Genomic DNA, 17803 nt, shown 5'->3' on the forward strand with positions numbered 1-17803 from the left:
CAAGACCAATTGTGTGGCAGTGAGGAGGTCTCCCATGGTGTGGAATATAAAGAACATGTACTGGCGAATGCTCACGACTCTACCACATGGTCACCATCAACCACTTTAACGCAAACCAAACAAACAGTCTAGGGAGTTCCAACTCTCTCGGTTGCCACATCAGCCTTATTCTACTTTTGAAGCCGGCAAAATGGGTTGTCCTTCCACTTTCGATGTGGTGCCGCAAACCCGCGATGCACTGAGCTGCGAACCACACTTTTGCTTTTACGTCGGCACTCCGGACCTGCTCGAGAGCCGCAGCCATGAAAAGGCATCATACGTTCTGACCTTTAAAGAACAGGACAATTCCTCCTCGTCTAAAGTCCTCGTCCTCCTCGACGGCTTCGACAAAACCCGCACCTTCTCTCCCGACGTCAACGATACCCTTGGCGTCGAATTCCACTGGCGCGACCTCACCTCCGATCTGCCCTTTGTCTCGCCGCCGCGCATCTACTTTGTCTTCGACCTTTGCGAGTCCAGCCGCCAACGTTTTCTTCCTTCCTTTATATCCTTGCTCGGGCTGGCGCTGGGTCCGCAAACGGTACCCTCGCACTTGGACTATAAGGTGCATGAGGACTTTGTTGCCGCGCTGAATGCTATTGACGCGGACCCCACGGGCAAGGGTGATCTGGCGGCCACTTTTGCCTCGTTGGCGTCGGAGCTTCCACCACACTTGTCTCCGCTGCACCCCGGCCCGGACTCGGCCGTTCTAAGGGAGTTCTTTCTCGTTATGGCAGATAGAACGGCCTGGTCCATGCATGGCACGTTAAGTAGCTCGACGACGAAGCAATTTTTTGAGCTAGTAAAGATGCTGGCTTCTTCGGGGGGACCACCACCACCACCGCCTGAGACCAGCAACAACAATAACAGCACGAGACCCAAAGAAAAGTCGATCATACCCTGGTACCGCGACTGGATGCCCTTGAATCTGGGTAGCGAGCGCCCGCCGCCGCACGACGTCGAAGCGGTGCTGATTCGCACGCGGTGGCGTGCGCCGCGCCTATGGGCCTGGAAACTGCTCGGCACAGGCCATGAGATACAGCCGCTCAAGACTCTCTTGGACGCATTCAAGGAGGTGGGATACCTAGACACGCAAGAGGGCAAGGTACAGACTCTGGTGAGCCTGGTGGAGGGACAGGGGACTGACCCGTTGCGGCCGTCGAAGTCCAGGCCGCGCGAGGTAGGGTTGGTGGTGGAAGCTATACGGTATACTCTTGCGTTGTCCACACCTACAACGACGCCGCCACCATCACTCAGAGACGCCCTCACCAAACTCGACCGACTCAAGATCTTACTCCCCGCGGTGCAGAAAAAGGGGAATAAAGAGCTCCTAGCCTGGTTGCTCGATGACGCTGACAATCAAGGAGGAGGAGGAGGAGGAGGAGGAGGAAACCTGCGCGAGGTACTCAATACGGCCAACTATATTCGAGGGCCGAGCCCGGAGAACCGAATGAAGAGGGTCTGGCTGCAAAACTATGTGCTGCATACTGCCGTTTGTCGCGGAGATGTGGATATGGTCAAGCTCCTGTTGGAGCGGGGCGCCAAGATGTTGCGGGACGACGAAGGAAGAACGCCACTGATGTTTGCGCGGATGTTGTCAGGCAGTCCCATACGCTATCACGAGATAGAGGAGAAGGTCGAGGTGTTGGAGGGGTGGTTGAGGGAGAGAGGGTTGGATAGCGAGTATTGGGATGAGCCGGACGAGTATGCTTTGGATGCGTCCGAGGGAGAAGGCGGGTTTGAGTTTGAGATTTCCAAGGGATTATGGTTTTTGTAGCACGTGATAGGCTAAAAGGACTTGTTTCACTCGGATAGACTGAAGAGGTACATTTAAAGGGATTACTAAACCACCCCTCATTTCCCAACATGCGACTCAACAGCTAGGTAGGCCCGCTTCTCCCACACCTGACAACCGATTTATCAGCTTTGTGTCGTTTGTTCCACTCTAGACTTTCACCAAACATGCCAGGCCTGGAAGTCCTCAGCGAGCCTCCAGCATCATCTCAATCGTCGACGCAGTCTCAAAAGTCATCAGCGCGTGCCAAGACAACTACGGCTTCCCCGACGCCATTAGGTACGCCTAGTACACTCGTTCACCATTGGTGGTAGACATTGCTCACGGAAGGAGGGTGTGGTAAGTTTGCGTCTCGAAAACAAGATCAAGCGTCTACAGGCTCGGTCAAACGGAAAAAGGGCCGTAAGCTTCATGATATTGCTAAATCCAACTTGGGCCATCCTGCCTCGGACAAAACTACATCTAGGTACGCTATCTCTTGCCTTGATTCCCCGACCGAGCTTCATCTGGCCTCTATAGCCAAAACAATTCATCCTCTTCCATCTTCTCAAGCCGTTCCTCCATTATCAGAACCAGAAGTCGTAGTCCGGGTCCACCCTCGAGCGCCAAGGTCCGAACTTCTTATCCTCAGATTGAGGCACGTACCCAGGGCCGCAAGCTTCGGTCACGCGACGCGCGCTCTCAGCCATGGCTTTTGCCATCCATCCACTAGACTTGTTGATGCGCTTGGTGTAGAGTTTGTGGAGCGCAGGCAGGTAAACGACATCGTTGACGCAATACTGCAGCGTCTTGGCGTCCAGAGGGCGGCGGGAGAAGATGTCGCTGTTAGGCATGTTCATCAGAGCCCGCACCTCCTGCTTGGTTCTGGCCCAGGGCTGCTTCTCTTCCCATCTCAGCGAGAGGTCCCTCTCGATACACCTGTCGAGCCCGAAGAGGTACGTCTTGCCGCCGGGGCGGGATCCGTTTTCGAGGAGCTGGATGTCTGTGACGCCCGCGAGACGGATCTTGTGGTGCGCCCAGAGGGCGTCCGCGTCGTTGCGGACGTCTCAAAGGCATTTGGAGGTGTTAGGATCCTCGAGAATGGCTTTGAGGGTCTTTCCGTCTGGGCCGGGAGTGGTGAAAGCAGAGTCGCCGAGGGTTTGGACATCGACAATGCTTGTTGCCCGCGTGGGAAGGACGAGAATTGTCAAGAGCGTCAAGGTTCCATGACGGCAGAGACTTCTGCCTTCAAGGTCCAGATACAACGTGCTGGAGGGAGGGATGAAAGAGAGGAAGGCTTGGAGGTCTGGAAGGGATGAGATCAAGGTTGGGGTCGCCATACTTGACTTGGGAAGGGTGCGCTTTGCCGATGGTTTGATATGTCGAAGGGAGTTCTCTGCTGTCCCAGAACGCAAATTGATATGGGGTTTGCCTGTCTTTTTATGTGCGAAGGGCAATTTTGTTGCCAAACCTTTCTTCAGGCTCGAATGCATGGTGTTGGAATTGAAATGGGTCGGGTCACATCATCTACTTAAGCCAAGGCAGACAAGTACACATCGGGCCTCAAGCATACTTTAAGCTGATCCTCAGAGCTATGGTTGGCTTGTCGCTCGCAAGGCTGCCGTCACCCTGTTTTGCAGCTTTAGGCCAGTGGGCCTCTGGCATAGAGCTCTGTCGGCCAATCGACTTGTTTACAAACGAAGGTATTGGCGGCTGCGCCAACAGTGTGTTGCAACGGAAGCCAACCACCATGTTTATGTTTCCGAGCTCAAACGTCCTGACGGTCCAGCGGAATGCAACTTGCCGAGTTGAGCTTCCCGTCCGACACCTTCCTTGGTTGTCTTTGTGGCCAAGGAGTCTGGATCGAAAGGGTTGAGGGGAGGGTGAATCCAAGAAAGTTAGGGGAAGTCAACAAAAAAAGAAAAGAAAGATGTCTCAAGTCCAAGGCGCACATTTCACCTTCCTGAGCCCAACAACGTAGCCCATGTCGAGTGCCGATGTAAGATGAGAAATAGAAGGAGTGTGCAATCTACGTATAGTATGGGTGAAAGAGGAAGATCCGAAGAGGGTAGTTGAAAGTGGAGCTATATCTTATGTAATTACAATTACTCACGGTATGGAACTCCAGCCTTCAGTAGGAGTTATCTAACTCCCTGCAAGTTCGGCAGGGTTTCTGTTAGTGTAAGTGCCGTGTAAGCCACTCCTCGTCCCCCTTACGTACCTTACCTCTTAGCATCCATCCAATTCCCGTACATCAACTTCAGCAATCATGGTTTCCTTTTTCGACGCATACCGCCACTACTCAAAACACGGCGACTTGGAGTCCATTGAAGCCATGTTGCAGATCTGGAGGAACGAGACCGCGTCTGGTGCCAACGCCGACTTGGCCGTGTCGGATCTGCAGGGCGCCATGGCCGACGTCTTTTGCAAGGCTGTCTGCCGAGGACAAGAAGCCGCCGTGCGCATGATGCTTGACGCCGGTGTTGATCCGACTCATCTTCGTCAAGCTTGTGATCCAGGCTACTCGCCTCTCCAAGTCGCCGCCGAGTATGGCCACCGCGACATTGCTCGCCTCCTGTGGAACGTGGTTGGTCCCCAGGGCCGATTCCACTACCCTAGCCCGAGACAGCCGTCCGACGCCATGCCGAGCTGCCTCGTGCTTGCTGCCTATAACGGACACGCGCATCTGGTCGCCGACTTCCTCGACCTCTACGACGGCTGGTCCAGTCTTGAGAGACAAACAAGCCTTTTCCGAGCGGCTGCCGTGTGGCATGACGACGTGGTCGCCTTGTTGCTAGCCAAGTTCCACTATCAAAGTGTCGACATCCAATGTGCCCTAGAAGCCGCAGTCGCCATCCACGGCCGCGACCACGCAAACGGGATACCCGTGCAGACGCGTAACGGAGAACCTCTCAACCGGGACCACCAGATCCGCCTTGTGCGTCGACTTCTCAATGCCGGCGCAGACGTCAACCGGCCGTTCAAAAACCAGAAAGCCTTGCCCATCCACGAATCCTTCACCCAGATCGACCTTCTAAAGTTGTTCCTCGAAAAGGGTGCAGATCCCAACGCAAAGAACGGCTACGGCCAAACGGTCCTTCACAGAGTCGCCGCAAACTTCAATCCTAGCCCCCAAGGCAGACAGAATCGGGACTACCTGGAGGCCCTCCAAACTCTTCTCCAACATGGCGCATTGCCCGACGCCCCTGACAACGAAAAGGTCACGCCTCTCCACCTGCTTGCGAACACCGGGACACCTAATGTGCTTCGAACATGTCTGGGATACTGCGTGGATACCTCCAGCGCCGTGCGCCAGCTCAACCAGTTCGGGGAGTCACTTTTACACTATGCTGCCGCTGCTGGAAACGGAGAGACTGTTGAGTATCTGCTCGACCAAGGTCTAGATGCCGACCAAGCAAATGCCAACAAGTGGACGCCCTTGCTCTGTGTGCTGACCCCCGCCAAAAGCTACAACAAAGGACAGACAGCTGCGCGGCTCGCGGTAGCCCGTCTCTTGCTCGAGCGTGGTGCCAGCGCCCAGGTGGTGACGGACGAAGGATGGACTCCGTTGCATGCTCTCGCTACCGTCCGCGACGTTGATGCCACTGAAGAAGAGAGGACCGGGGTAGGAGCGTTCGCGGAGGAACTACTTGCAAGAGGCACGCCCGTCGACGCAGAGGCAAGTGTGCTTCGATACTGCTCTCCCATCTTCACATCGTTTCTGTCAGGTGCCTGGGGGCATCAGATGGCTGAGCTTGTTCCCCAGTTGACCAGGTGGGCCGAGGATCGTCATTTGCAGGCGTACGAGGACTGGGAACTGACACCGCTTCAATGGGCCGGCCGTACCGGCGCGATTGATATTTTTGATGTGCTTATGAGGTACTTTGCGTCGAAAGAACGAGCTGAGTCCAGACCTGACGAAGGTGCCGTACGTAGGTAGGTCTTGTAAGGGCCGAGGAACATAGAGTTCGCCAAGGTTACGTACTGTCATGAGAGGTAGGTCTAGGTACCTGTACACAGTGAGACGGTAGGTAGCCACGCGTGGTATGTGTGCTTGATTGCTCGTACTGTTTGCTTGCTTTGTCCTTGAGTATTTCGTGTTGGTGAGCACTTGAAGATGGCCTCCCTTGTTTGTCCTTCCCTGGAGCCTGAGCTGGTTGGCTTGGCAAGTGCCAGCCATGCCATTACCGACTGACTTCTTTCGCAGACTGCGTGACTTGTAGTTTCAACTTCTCCCTGAAATACCCTGCATATATGGCGCCGATAGATGGCCCAACTCTTCACAAGTTTACAAGTTCACAGACTCTCGAGTTCTCATGTTCAAAGTGTAAAAACTTCAACCGTTGGTTGGAGGATTTCCGGTGTAGTTGGCTGCAATCCACTCAAGGCCAACCGCCCATGACTATTTTCCGTTACGGGTCGTTGGACGCCGGCCCAACAGACACGCTCGAAATTGAATGATTTCCGAGATGGAAGAAAGAATGACTACAGCGAAGTCAATTATGTCCATGCTGATTAGTTCGAGATGCAGGTTACCGTTAGTCTACATGTCTTTGCGAGCAGTGAAGATCTGGACGAACTTGAAAGTATAAGAGGCAATTTGCCCACTTGAAAAGCATAAGAGTTTTGTTCACTCGCTCGACATCATCTATTCACCTGTCTGTCATTTCGCACACTCACATTCTTCCAAATCCCTCAAAATTTCCCCATCCTTAACAGATACAAAAGCACGAATCATCTCAGAGCGACCAGCATGTCATATCACGAGCTCTTGAACGTTATCGAGCCTGTTGAATCTGGATTGTTCAATTCGCTCATTGAATCTCTCAACTCCTTACCGAATTCCAACACCGAAAAGTGGTGGGAAACGTTGGCCGGAAAAGTGGCTGATTGCCAGACCGGGTGGAACAAGTGGTACGCCGCGTACCTGACTTGAATGTGAACAGCTTCTCCAACAAGAAACCCAATGGAAGGGCACTGGGCAATACAGTTATGCGTTCCTCACTCAGACTGTCACCGAGCTTTGTACTGCTCTGGAAGCACGTAAGAAACTGACATGACCCTCAAACACCTGCGGGATTGAGGAGCAGCTAGGTAACAAAGGTTGACCTACCTACTTTCCATGTTTTAGTGTCTCGCTGGACTAATAAACTCACCCAAGCCTCTGGGTCTCTGGCCGAAGGTAGAGATGTGGAGATCATAGTGCGTACCTACCTATCTACCTCTTACCTACCTTCAAAGTCCATAACACAGAAATCTAACGCGTATTTTCTATTAGGATGAAGACCAGATCTCCACGACAGTCACCAAGACGATCAAAGACGCCCGGGTGGAAGCAGTCAAGAGAATCTTTATAATTGCATGCCGACTTCTGGAGTGTCAACGCTTCAATGTTCAATCAGGACCTCATAAAAGGCGAGGAGGCAAAGACACAGAAGCAACTGGAGGAAGTCGAGAGCCGCACCACCGCCGCTGTAGTAGAGGAGATGCACAGTGCTTTCTATCTGGATGTCCTTGGGGCCGATCTCGGAATCACCCATCCCGAAGCCTTGAAGAGATATTTGCGAACCCTTCTCCCGCGATCTATCAGTCTAGCTGTGAAGGCCGCGGAGAAAGATCGCTCCGCCCCGAGAGTCCGCCAGCAGGATCTGGTAGGGTCTCATGGAACGACTACTTCCAGTTTGACGCAGGACTCGGCTTCGACTTCGGCCCTCTTTGGCGGACAGGCGGCGCCGCGGAACTAGAATGAGGGGAGATGGTATCAGGAAGAGAACGTCAAGGTTCGTTTGCTAGGTAAGGGTTCCATTGATGGGTCACTCATCTTTGTAACCGCCTTCGCGGTAGTCATTCTTCCGTTCGTTACCTAGATTAGGTACTCAGCAGGCTATCTGTAGTAGTTTACTTAAAGGGCATAAACCTGGATGTCAAACCAACATTAGAAGTTTAAGTCGGATCCAATGTGACTTTTGCATTTAATCCTGGACCTAACACCCAATGTTGAAGGGTGCAGGTTTCCTGTACGGTATACATATCTCTAGGCAACACTATTTTCATCATCTTGATCCAATTCCTGATCTAACTACCTAGGTATGTAACCCGACAGGCACTACTGTCATCAGACAAGTCTTTCCTCAACATGATGCCTCACAATCTGACCTGACCTTCAATCCATGCAGCTTGCTCGCCAAGTCTTGCTCATACCCACACATAGTCATGGTGGGATTCCAACTACCCGCCGTTGGGAAAAGCGCAGCCCCCGTGACGTGAACATTCTCAATCCCATGAGGACGATAAAGCTCATCCACGGACCCACCCATTTCCTTGGGTCCCATAAAACAAGTGCTGGATTCGTGAACGACCCCAGGGATCCGAATGGTGTCGACTGCTGGTTTGGTCTTGATCCACCCATGACTTGCCTCATCCCACCATTCGATGCTCGACTCGTGCTCCTCATCATCGCCGCCCGCCATTTCTTTGATGGTGTCGTAGGTGGCTGTGTCCATCACGTCCCAGCAGGCATAATCGTCGTCGGTCAAGGTGTATTGTAGGGTGACGTTGCAAGTCGGGTCGGTGCCTTTGTTGAGAGTGACGTGATTCTTGGGGTTCTTCTCGCTGAACTCGCCAAGAGCCGAGCAGACTAGGTAAATCAGTGCTAGGTTAGCCTTCTGATAATCCTCTTCTCTTTTGCATAGGGGCGGCGGCTTTTTCATACCAAACACAACGTAGTCCTCAGAACCTATAAGCTGATCCAGCGTCGCAGCAGCAGCATAGTCTGAACACTCACGAGCCGCGTCCTCTGCATCGTCTTTCGGGTTGGGGCTATTCAACGCCGTGACTGAGACGTGATACTGTAGGCCGCTCTTGGGATCCCTGCCAGCCACGTATGCAGCAGCCATCGCGAGCGTGTCTTTTTCTTCCTTCTTCCTCTTCCAGCCCTTGATGTTCTTCACGGGGCATCTTGCTGAGATGTGTGTCACAAAGTGGCCAGTAAGCCTCTTGCCGACGGTGTCACGGCAGCTCTCGAAAGAGTTCAGCAACATGGTGGCGTTGGGAATGGCTCCAGCGCAGAGGATGATCCTGGTCTTATTGCCAGTCCACGACAAAGTGCCCTTGCTGGTTTCGATAACACGGACAAAACCATCGTCGTCGCCTTTAGCCATGCTTGTTGCCGCACATTCAACCATGATTTCCAAAGGCGCTCCCTGGTTGGTTTTGGCCAGCTGCCTCTGTCGTTCCAAGATGCCGAGAAGAGGGCCGGGGACAGAAAACTTGTTGAATCGCAGACGTGAAGTTGGGCTGCGTTGTCCGACAGCAAGCGGGGCCGACTCAGCATATTCAGCAGTGGGAATCTTGCAAACCGAGCGTTCGAGAATGCCATCAATGGCAGTTTGCAGGCTTCCAAAGACGCCATCGTTGATCTGAGCTGCCGGTGTGACATTCAAGAGTTCCTTAGCCTCTTTCCAGAATTGCTCGTGTGAAGCAGTCTCCTTCATGGACTTGGGAAAGTCGCGCATGAGGTCTAGACTCGGCCTCGGGCTCCAGGCGGACCAGAATGTCGATCGGCCACCGAAAAATGGGCAAGACCCGTGGCAGAACTTGAGCTCCTTGGTCTCAAAGGTCTTGCGCGAGAGGGTCCAGGGGAATGTCTCAGAAGGCCCGCCCAGAACCATCTTGAAAGGAATTGGCAGGTTCTGGAAGTGGGAAGGAAGCCAAAAGCCTGTGTAACGAATTAAAGCATGAGACGACGGCATCTATATAACGGTATAAGGGGAACCACCCATGGGAAAGTACTCTACTTACCTCCACGCTCCAAGCAAAGAATCTTGGCACACGGGTCGAGATCGAGTGCCTTCTGAATGAATGCGAGAGCAGTGAAGCCTGAACCGATGACGATGTAATCAAAGTCCCCATGGGCCAGGATATTCCCCCAGGTCTGGTCACTACAAAATAAAAATCAAAGTCAGAATTGGAATAAAAGATCTCTTGCACAAAAAATCAAAGTATCACCATTGCTTCATACCTCGCGAAGTAGTCAAGGGCCATAACCGACGCAGAAGTAGGTGCCTGCACGCTAGGCACAGGGTAGCCGTAAATGTTGGCTCTTTGAGGCTGGCGATCATTGTGATTTTTTCCAACGCGGCAGTGGAAGCTAGGGATTGTTTTCCCTGGGATGGTCAGGTAGTCTGGGAGGCTTTCGGTGTTCATGATGGAAGCAGGGATCACACGTCGTGGTGTATTGTAGAAGTGAAGCAAAAGGTTTGGTTCGGTTCTATGTCATCTGTTTACCTCACTTGTCGTTTGATGTCAACTGGTCTGGAGCGTCCTATTTATGTTTTTATGGCATGTAGCACCTTTGTGAGCAGAAAGAAAGGTAGACCACATACATCTTGGAACGGCATAAGGGAGATACACAAGAACGTTGCCGACATTCTCTTTCTCCCTTAGTCTGCAATAGAGACGCGAAAGTATCGACAGGTGGGCTACTGTTTTCAGCATGGTTGAGATATTCGTGGCGAGCTCAAACTGACAACCGTTAGTTGGCATTCGAGACCGGACTGCCCGTACTATTGAAAGCTGACACGCGTGATGAGGAATGGCTTGTGCAAAAAGTCTCGCTGGCACAATTGTTGATATGTATAAGCGACCACTTGTCACGCAGGGCTGACTACTGTTTTCGGTATGACTCAGATATTCATGGCGAGCTGAAGGATCTCGGTAGTTTGAATATTGTGTTCTAGATACCGAAATGCGTAATTGATAGCTGCTGACCACTGTTTTCAGTAAGGTCAAGATATTCCTCGCGAACTGGAAGACGTGATGAAGGCTGACCGAGTTGCAAGGTTCAATTAAAGTTCTTACCCCGGTCTTGGCAGGTGCTTACTGTATCCCGTCCTTGGTCGCATTTCTCGATCGAAAGGGGGTGGCTGGACTACCGTATGTGATATTGACTGCTGATGTATAGACCACGTTCTCGACTGACGCTAACGAACCGTGCCGTCCTGACACGACGATGCCTCGACCTGCCTGAACTTCTGCTCTTCAATGATTTGATGTTGGACCCCTGTTTCAGCTTGCCACTGAGCATCATCTTGCACGAGTCTGCCGCTTCTGACAGTTTTGGGCTCGGCCCGCAGTAGCTAACGTCATCTTGGAGCTCTAGGCAGAGAAGATGGACTCCTTGTGGAAATATCACAATGGCTGAGCAGGATAGAGGTTGTGATGGGGCGAGTCACCAACATGAAGCGAGTATATCTGTTTGGATATAAAGAGTCAGTATGTCCGTCCTCAAGCTCCCATCTCAGACAGCATTAGAAGACCAAAAATCCAGAAGCAGCGATACAACAAACAAAACATACAAACAAACACCATAGACCAGTTTGCAACGTCAAGCAGACATGACCTGGCACGCCCAACTTGCGTTGGTGCTGGCTCTGGTCTGCCCAGCGACCGCCTGGTGCTCCGGCAAGTCAGACGCCTGCTCCTCTAACCCGATCCCACTGAGGCAATTCAACGCGCTCAATTACCAGGCCAATACGTGCAACCTCAAGTGGAACCGCGGCTGCACCAGCCTGGACAAGCACGGCGCGCTGCAGCAGAAGCCGCCGCCGTACTCACTATGCAACTCGGGGCACCAGCCGGCCGGGCGTGTGCCCGTCGACGCCTACACGCTGTCGCTGCAGAACAACAACTTCGCACCGGGCTCGGCCAGATGGACGCTGCACGGTCTGTGGCCTGGGTCGGTTGACGGCACTGGCGGAAAGAACCAGCCCTACGGCTGTCTGAACGGCGAGGACTTCGACGAGACAATCCTCACGACCTTTGACGGCCTGCTCAACTACTTCTGGCCGACCAACGCAAAGTTCAACAACACGATGCAATGCTTCATCCTGTCCGAGTGGATGAAGCACGGCACCTGCGCAGTAATCCCCGGCGCTGACGGCACCGCGTTCCGGCTGCCGCAGGAGGACTATTTCCGCACCGCGTTTGTAATCGCCAACGAGTTCAATGAAAGCCCGACGCTGCGCAACCAGCTGCTGGAAAAAGTGAAGCTGGACGACGTAGAGCCGCTCATTAGCACCCGCTGCGTGCAGTGCGCGTATCTGGCAACGGTGGGCTGGACGAGCACCGATGTGGCGAGCGTGCCGCGCATGTCAGGCGACTGCATTGACCAGTGCTTTGAGTGCGGTGACTTCTGGGACACATGCCCGCCGGCTCAGCTGGAAAGCACCGTGATGCTGAACTCGAGCAATGCGCCGCGGGAGAAGAGGGACAGCAGCAGTAACAGCAATGCAACTGCAAGCTTCCCGCTGCTGGAATTTGCCATGCCGGCCTTTATGAGCAGTGAAAACACCTCCCCCTGGGAGGGCACCTGGCGCTCGTTTGGCGCCGAGGAGGGCGGGTCCGGCAAGTTCGAGTTCGCGCAGACCTTTACTGACAACGTCCTGACCGTCACCACTGACAGCCCATACCCCCGGACGTGCACCTACGAGCGGCGCGGCCCCAAGGAGCTTGCCCTGCGATGCGGCGGCGACCATCTGGAGGACTGCCTGGTGCAGCGGTTGCCGGATATTGGCGGGCTCGAGGCGGCCTTTTTGGCATGCAACCACACCGGGGAGCCGGCGCCGGCGAGCTTCTACGCCGCCATGGACACAAAAGGGTGCGGCAACTTTCTCATGTTCCGCTGTAAGGCGTCGGCGGCGGGCTGTTCCTTTTCCCCGGATGCTATCTCGGCGTCTGAGCCCAAGACCGAGTCCAAGACTGAGCCCGAGTCCGGGTTCGAGTCCGAGTCCAAGCCCAGCCCTGTGAGCCACTTCCAGCCTGGCATTGCCGGAGCACCCCCCGCGCTGCTGGGCTCGTGGCGCTCACTGCAGGTATCTAGCGACTACGAAGAGGGCCTTGCACAATGGAACTTTACTTCCGACGGCCAGGCGTCGCTGCGGTGGCCAAACTACCCCAGCCGCGCCGTGCAGCGCTACTCCGTCTCGCACTCGGATGAGGACCCCAGCCTGGTGCTCCTTGCCAGCGCCAGCGGCATTATCACCACCTATCGCTTCCAGTTCCAGTACCAGCCGGTATACTCGTACGCCGTGCTTGACTGCGGATCGGTAGGAGACAACGAGGAAGATACGCAGAATACGAGATGGGCCATGGGTCGGTGCAACCCGTGCAGCGCCCATTGTCGCTACTCGTGCGGCCCTGAGAACGACTTCTGCGGCGCCGGCTCGTGCGACCCGGCCGAGTCGGTGGAAGCCGCAGTCGTCGATGCCCTGCCCTCGCTGTTTGACAATACGCGCGCAACACTCAAAGACGACCATGACTGGTGCACGCCCGAAGACTCCGGCTGCTGGCCCACCAAGACGGCCATCCGCAAGCTGGAACAGGAGCTGGACCCCACAGTGCCCCGGCTCGGCCTCCGGTGGCACAGCTACCCGGACCCGCAGCCGGCGCCGGTACCAATGGGCTCCATTGATAACCAGTCCTTCTACGGCCTCGGTAACGCGCCCCAGGGCCTCAAGGCGCTATATTACTACGATGACATCGCCGAGATGCAGCGCCCATGTTTCAATCAGGCCGACCCCCCTGCCTTGTATAACACCGCATCAGACATGTGCAAGGCGGCGGTGCACCAAAACGAGTACCGCAACTGGAACCCCTTCATCGTTGTCTTCCCGCTCAACGAACGCCATGTGGTCGCTGCCCTCAACTTTGCCGCGCGGCACCGCCTGTGTATCGCCACTGCCGGCACCGGCCACGAGTACAACAGCCGCAACTCGTGCCCGACGGGCGGCATCCTCATCCGCACAATCCTGCTCAAGGACAAGACCTTTATGCCTACCTGGCACGAGGATTCGACCTTGGCCCCTGCTGGAGCATTCCGCTTTGGTGCCGGCTCCACCTTCGCCGAGATGCACGCCTTCTCGAAAGACTACTCGCGTGTTATTTCATCGGGCTGGTGCTCCACCGTCGGCATGGTCGGCTTCCATCTCGGGGGCGGTCACGGGCCCTTTGCGCCGTCCATGGGCCTCGGCGTCGATAACGTGCTTGAGATTGAAGTTCTGCAGGTCGGTCGCAACACCTACGGCCAGCCCGTTGTCCACAAGAAGATCGCCAGTCGCAACCGCAATCCGCAGCTCTTCTGGGCCATGCGCGGCGGCGGCGGTAGCGTTTGGGGCGTCGTTCTTTCCATGACAATCCGCGCCCACCCCGTGCCCGACGGAGGCCTCAGCCGCGTGTACATGTCCCAGACCGGTACCTTTTGCCCAGACGACTCGAGCAAGTTTGGCTACCAGTGGCTGCGCGGCATGTGGACTCGCTTCACCGCGTGGCAGCTGAGCCTCAACCAAAAGGTCAGCACGCAGCCCGGCTTCTTTATCAACACCACCCTGTACAATGAGAAGCGCAACCTTTGTTCCGTCACTTGGGAGTTCAAATTTGAGTACTTCTACGCCGGCGGTCAAGCAGAGCGGGACTACATTCGGTTCCGCGACGGCCTCAAGGACGTGCTGCAGACGGACACCGTGTGGGAGGATAACTACAAGTCAGCCTATGATTACCTCGTCTCCATGGCCGCCGACAAGTTTACACTCGTCCCTGTGAACCCTCTGCCGGCGCAGCACCCGCCATCGGACGTGGCCACAGGCTCTCAGAACTCGGTCTTTGTCTCGCGGCAGGCCTTGAAGACAAAGTTCACCTCGACCATGATGGACGTGCTAGACATCTGCGTCAAGTCCCTGAAGAATCCTGACAAGACGTCGCCGGATGTGTCGGGCTATCGCTGCGGCTTCCACTACCTCTACACGTCGCTGACGGGCAACCTGGGGAGCACACAGCCTGGCGACACGGCCATCTCGCCAGGCTTCCGCTCGGCGCTCATGCTGTGGAATGCGCGCACCTTGACGACGCAGCAGTCAAATGACACGGTGTACAAGCTTGGGCCCAACAGCTACTTCTCCGAGAGCTCGTATGTGATGCATAACTGGACGGCGAGGTACTGGGGCGAGAAGGCGTACGAGCAGTTGCTGGGCGTGAAGAAGGCGCACGACCCGGGGAATCATTTCTGGTGCCATCACTGTGTTGGGGATGATCCAAATGATGCGTTTGGGGAGCCGCTGGGACCTGCGGCTCAGGCTGATTTTGGGGACCAGCCGGATGCTGCGGCTCAGGCTGAGTTTGTCGAGCAAGATAAGTTGTAGAGTAGCAGCTGCATGTTTGTTGCGTGTGCTGGCGTAATATAACCCCTGGCCATTGCAAAATTAAGTATCCTGTAAAAGACTTAGCTATGCCTCTAGTAGAAAGATAAAATGAGACAGAGAATTGCATTGTCCTCTTTGGTCACCTCGGTACTAAGGTTGTGCGGCCGTCCAGACGGCAACGGAGTCCTCGCCTTCAGTTTAGATGTACCAGGAGGTGGATGCAATTGTTCCGGCTCAAGGATATGACGATTATCTTGGACATCATTTGACAAGGCCATGTTTATCTGCGGCTCCTGGGGGGAAGGTCTTCTGAGGGCTTGCAGTATCCGCACCATAAGCACATAGTTCAGCGTGATGCCCGACCCATCCAGCACGAGCGAAATGCGCGAGAACTGCATCTTGTACAGCTTTGACAAAAAAGGACCCGAGACCCAAGTTGTCCTGGTGCAACGATGTTGCCCGTTCGGCCGCGAATTTCGACCCCCTGTCTAAGTAGCATGCTATCGAGCAGGTCGGAGGGGGCGTCGATGGTAAGCTTGAAGATGTCATTTGCTGGGGAGTAATGTTTGGAGGGAGGTGGGTGAGTTGAGAGAGGTTAACGGTTGGCTTTCTTTCGGGGGTGGTATCTCCGCTTCTCGGCGGTTGCGGCAGGCTTCGCTGATAGGGCCACGCTGAGGCAAAGGCATGACCGACCCGTCGAATGTAGACCAGAACGAGCATCTTGTCTCGTAGTGTGAAAGCCGACCTAGATGTGCTGGCAGATTCCAAGACCCAACTCAGGTTTTCCCGGCGGCAGCTAGAAGGTGTATATGCGCGTGTTTTGGGGAACGGCGCGCGCGGGTCAATCAATCCGGCGGGTACCTCGCAGTGCTTTGGATTGCGGATTGGCCGTCCTCGCCCTGCTTGCTGAGCGTTCCGGGCTCGTTATGTGGCGGCCGTCTTACGGCAAACATAAAAAAAGAGAAGATACAATAAGGAAGAACAAGAAACGGAAGCAAAAAGATGGTCTCGAACAGCCTCATCATTGCAAATTTGGACGAGCTGGGAATCGAACCCAGGACCTTTCGCATACAGGTGAGTATGCTAAGCGAACGCTCTACCAACTGAGCCACACGCCCGAGAAAGTGGAGAATGAAGGTGATCGAGAATTGGACGAGCTGGGAATCGAACCCAGGACCTTTCGCATGCTCAGAAACATGCTAAGCGAACGCTCTACCAACTGAGCCACACGCCCTTGATCTTGTTGTTGGAAGTCGGCGACGTGTGGAGGGCTTATGATGGCAATTCTGGAACATGCAGAATGCCTATGTGCAATGGTCACGAAGAGGAACCTGGGAAGACAGACGATGAAAAAACGGACCTACCTAAAAGACACCAGTGGGCATGTCAGTTCCACGGCATGTCACAACGGCAAGTGAGCCTGGGTAGGTAGGTAAGAGAGGGAGAAAAGGAAGACCAGCATCAAATCATCATGCCCCTCCGTAACACTCAAGAAAGGGTTTAGCAACTTACGTACTGTTCACTCGGCCAATTGAGGCCTGTTGAATATGGCACTTGGTCGATGCTCCATTACTTGGATCCATACTTCCATATAGATCGACCAAGAGGCGGACAAGTGACAGATGGACCCTTGAAGCTGCTCGGACAGGTGAACTCTTCAGGTACGGCGATGCCGACACCGCCGGCACTGTCGACTTGACTACTCTCCTGGAGACGCCCTCATTCTCTCGCCGCTGCGGTTCCAATGAGATCAAGTGCTTCAGTGAGAACCAGGTGGCTGCTTCGTCCTGCAAGACTCTGGTCAATGGCTAACTTTCCGAATAGCCCTCGCTATGTGTGCCAGCTGGGCCAACAACTTGTCGCGTGCGTGGTACGTCCACCTTGGTCATGGCGCGGCGGCGAGCCTCAAGAGACGCCGCGCAAGTGCTGAATGGGTATCTGGTAAGTCTCATGACCCCTTGCTCGGCAGCACCTACACCACACAATGCTTGTCTAACCGCCCCAATGGGTGCAACAACAACTAAGAGGGCTGTTGATGATGAAGTGAGCGCCAAAGATGAGGCAATATGTGATGCGAGGGCTTGTGAGAAGATGGGTGTGCCAATCAAGGAGTGAGGTGGATGTATGAATATGAAAAGGGTCGTGGTTTCAAGAGCTTACACTTGTAACCATGGCCGTACGGTAGCGTACTGGACATCCATAAGTCATCCTCTGTAAGTCCCATGATGAGCCTTCGGGAAGGGTACCCTGAGTCTCCTTTGTAACAATTCAACTAGATTCTGCCGGGACCAAGTCATATAGGCCGTTCCTCTGCTTCCGCTCCTGAGGGTTTTCCTAAATTCCGAGGGAAAATAAAAGGTGAGCCACAGTGAAGCCCACTTTGTCAAATGAAGGCGGCTGTGAACCTTCCACTTGGTTACCCCTTGAAAGTCCAGAAAACAACAAAGGGTGAAGAGCGAGGTGATAAGGGAGAAATGAAAGTGCAAAAAAGGTGACAATAACCTAATCCAATGGCCAGAGAAAGACAAAAGTCAACAATGTCTTGGAGAGACAAGATGAGGTTGGATGAGCAGATGCGGCGGAGCACTCTGTCAATGTATGAGTAGTAGTTCATTGCGTAGAGTGAATACGGCCAGTCACAGGCGTGATGTTGAACCGATGACCTTGGGGAAGACATAAGAGGTTGATGATGTCGGATCTTGATCTTCTCACAATGCGACCCCCACTCGAAATTGTGCTGGTCGTTGGACGGAACCTTGACGGGTTGTCGGATTACACTGGCTTGCCCTCAGGGACG

At 54.3% G+C, this 17803-nt stretch overlaps 8 protein-coding genes and 2 non-coding genes across 10 annotated transcripts; 6 read left to right on the forward strand and 4 right to left on the reverse strand.

The window, feature by feature from the left end:
- Positions 1–190: 190 nt before the first annotated feature.
- On the forward strand, positions 191–1921 carry B0T23DRAFT_366477 (uncharacterized protein; the record flags this gene model as incomplete). Its single annotated transcript, XM_062836397.1, has 1 exon — positions 191–1921. The coding sequence occupies one exon, from the start codon at positions 191–193 to the stop codon at positions 1814–1816; it is 1626 nt and encodes a 541-aa protein (XP_062688758.1). The 3' UTR covers positions 1817–1921.
- B0T23DRAFT_415690 (uncharacterized protein) lies at positions 1922–3153 on the reverse strand (the record flags this gene model as incomplete). Its single annotated transcript, XM_062839603.1, has 2 exons — positions 1922–2838; positions 2980–3153. 2 exons carry the CDS (start codon positions 3151–3153, stop codon positions 2401–2403), a joined length of 612 nt encoding a protein of 203 aa, XP_062688759.1. The 3' UTR covers positions 1922–2400.
- A 117-nt stretch (positions 3154–3270) lies between these two features.
- B0T23DRAFT_243199 (uncharacterized protein) lies at positions 3271–3729 on the forward strand. The gene has a single exon (XM_062834067.1). It carries the CDS (start codon positions 3408–3410, stop codon positions 3687–3689), a length of 282 nt encoding a protein of 93 aa, XP_062688760.1. The 5' UTR covers positions 3271–3407; the 3' UTR covers positions 3690–3729.
- Positions 3730–3855: 126 nt separating this feature from the next.
- Positions 3856–6154, forward strand: B0T23DRAFT_389307 (ankyrin repeat-containing domain protein). The gene has a single exon (XM_062837802.1). The coding sequence runs from the start codon at positions 4083–4085 to the stop codon at positions 5751–5753; it is 1671 nt and encodes a 556-aa protein (XP_062688761.1). The 5' UTR covers positions 3856–4082; the 3' UTR covers positions 5754–6154.
- A 40-nt stretch (positions 6155–6194) lies between these two features.
- B0T23DRAFT_448757 (uncharacterized protein) lies at positions 6195–7557 on the forward strand (the record flags this gene model as incomplete). The annotated part of the gene is made up of 5 exons (XM_062841062.1): positions 6195–6727; positions 6804–6856; positions 6945–7015; positions 7092–7142; positions 7216–7557. Exons 1-5 carry the CDS (start codon positions 6567–6569, stop codon positions 7555–7557), a joined length of 678 nt encoding a protein of 225 aa, XP_062688762.1. The 5' UTR covers positions 6195–6566.
- A 387-nt stretch (positions 7558–7944) lies between these two features.
- B0T23DRAFT_408067 (uncharacterized protein) lies at positions 7945–10018 on the reverse strand (the record flags this gene model as incomplete). The annotated part of the gene is made up of 4 exons (XM_062839262.1): positions 7945–8450; positions 8526–9530; positions 9614–9753; positions 9834–10018. 4 exons carry the CDS (start codon positions 10016–10018, stop codon positions 7945–7947), a joined length of 1836 nt encoding a protein of 611 aa, XP_062688763.1.
- Positions 10019–11208: 1190 nt separating this feature from the next.
- Positions 11209–15006, forward strand: B0T23DRAFT_325977 (uncharacterized protein; the record flags this gene model as incomplete). The annotated part of the gene is made up of 1 exon (XM_062835535.1): positions 11209–15006. One exon carries the CDS (start codon positions 11209–11211, stop codon positions 15004–15006), a length of 3798 nt encoding a protein of 1265 aa, XP_062688764.1.
- A 1002-nt stretch (positions 15007–16008) lies between these two features.
- B0T23DRAFT_399566 (uncharacterized protein) lies at positions 16009–17332 on the forward strand (the record flags this gene model as incomplete). Its single annotated transcript, XM_062838432.1, has 5 exons — positions 16009–16080; positions 16181–16434; positions 16602–16768; positions 16831–16947; positions 17283–17332. 5 exons carry the CDS (start codon positions 16009–16011, stop codon positions 17330–17332), a joined length of 660 nt encoding a protein of 219 aa, XP_062688765.1.
- Positions 16040–16124, reverse strand: B0T23DRAFT_t379. Its single transcript has one exon. It is a non-coding gene; the product is annotated as a tRNA-Ala (tRNA).
- On the reverse strand, positions 16156–16240 carry B0T23DRAFT_t378. The gene has a single exon. It is a non-coding gene; the product is annotated as a tRNA-Ala (tRNA).
- Positions 17333–17803: the final 471 nt, after the last annotated feature.

Source organism: Neurospora hispaniola, assembly GCF_033458365.1.
Source record: "Neurospora hispaniola strain FGSC 10403 chromosome Unknown B0T23scaffold_9, whole genome shotgun sequence".
In the NCBI taxonomy this organism is placed as follows: domain Eukaryota; kingdom Fungi; phylum Ascomycota; class Sordariomycetes; order Sordariales; family Sordariaceae; genus Neurospora; species Neurospora hispaniola.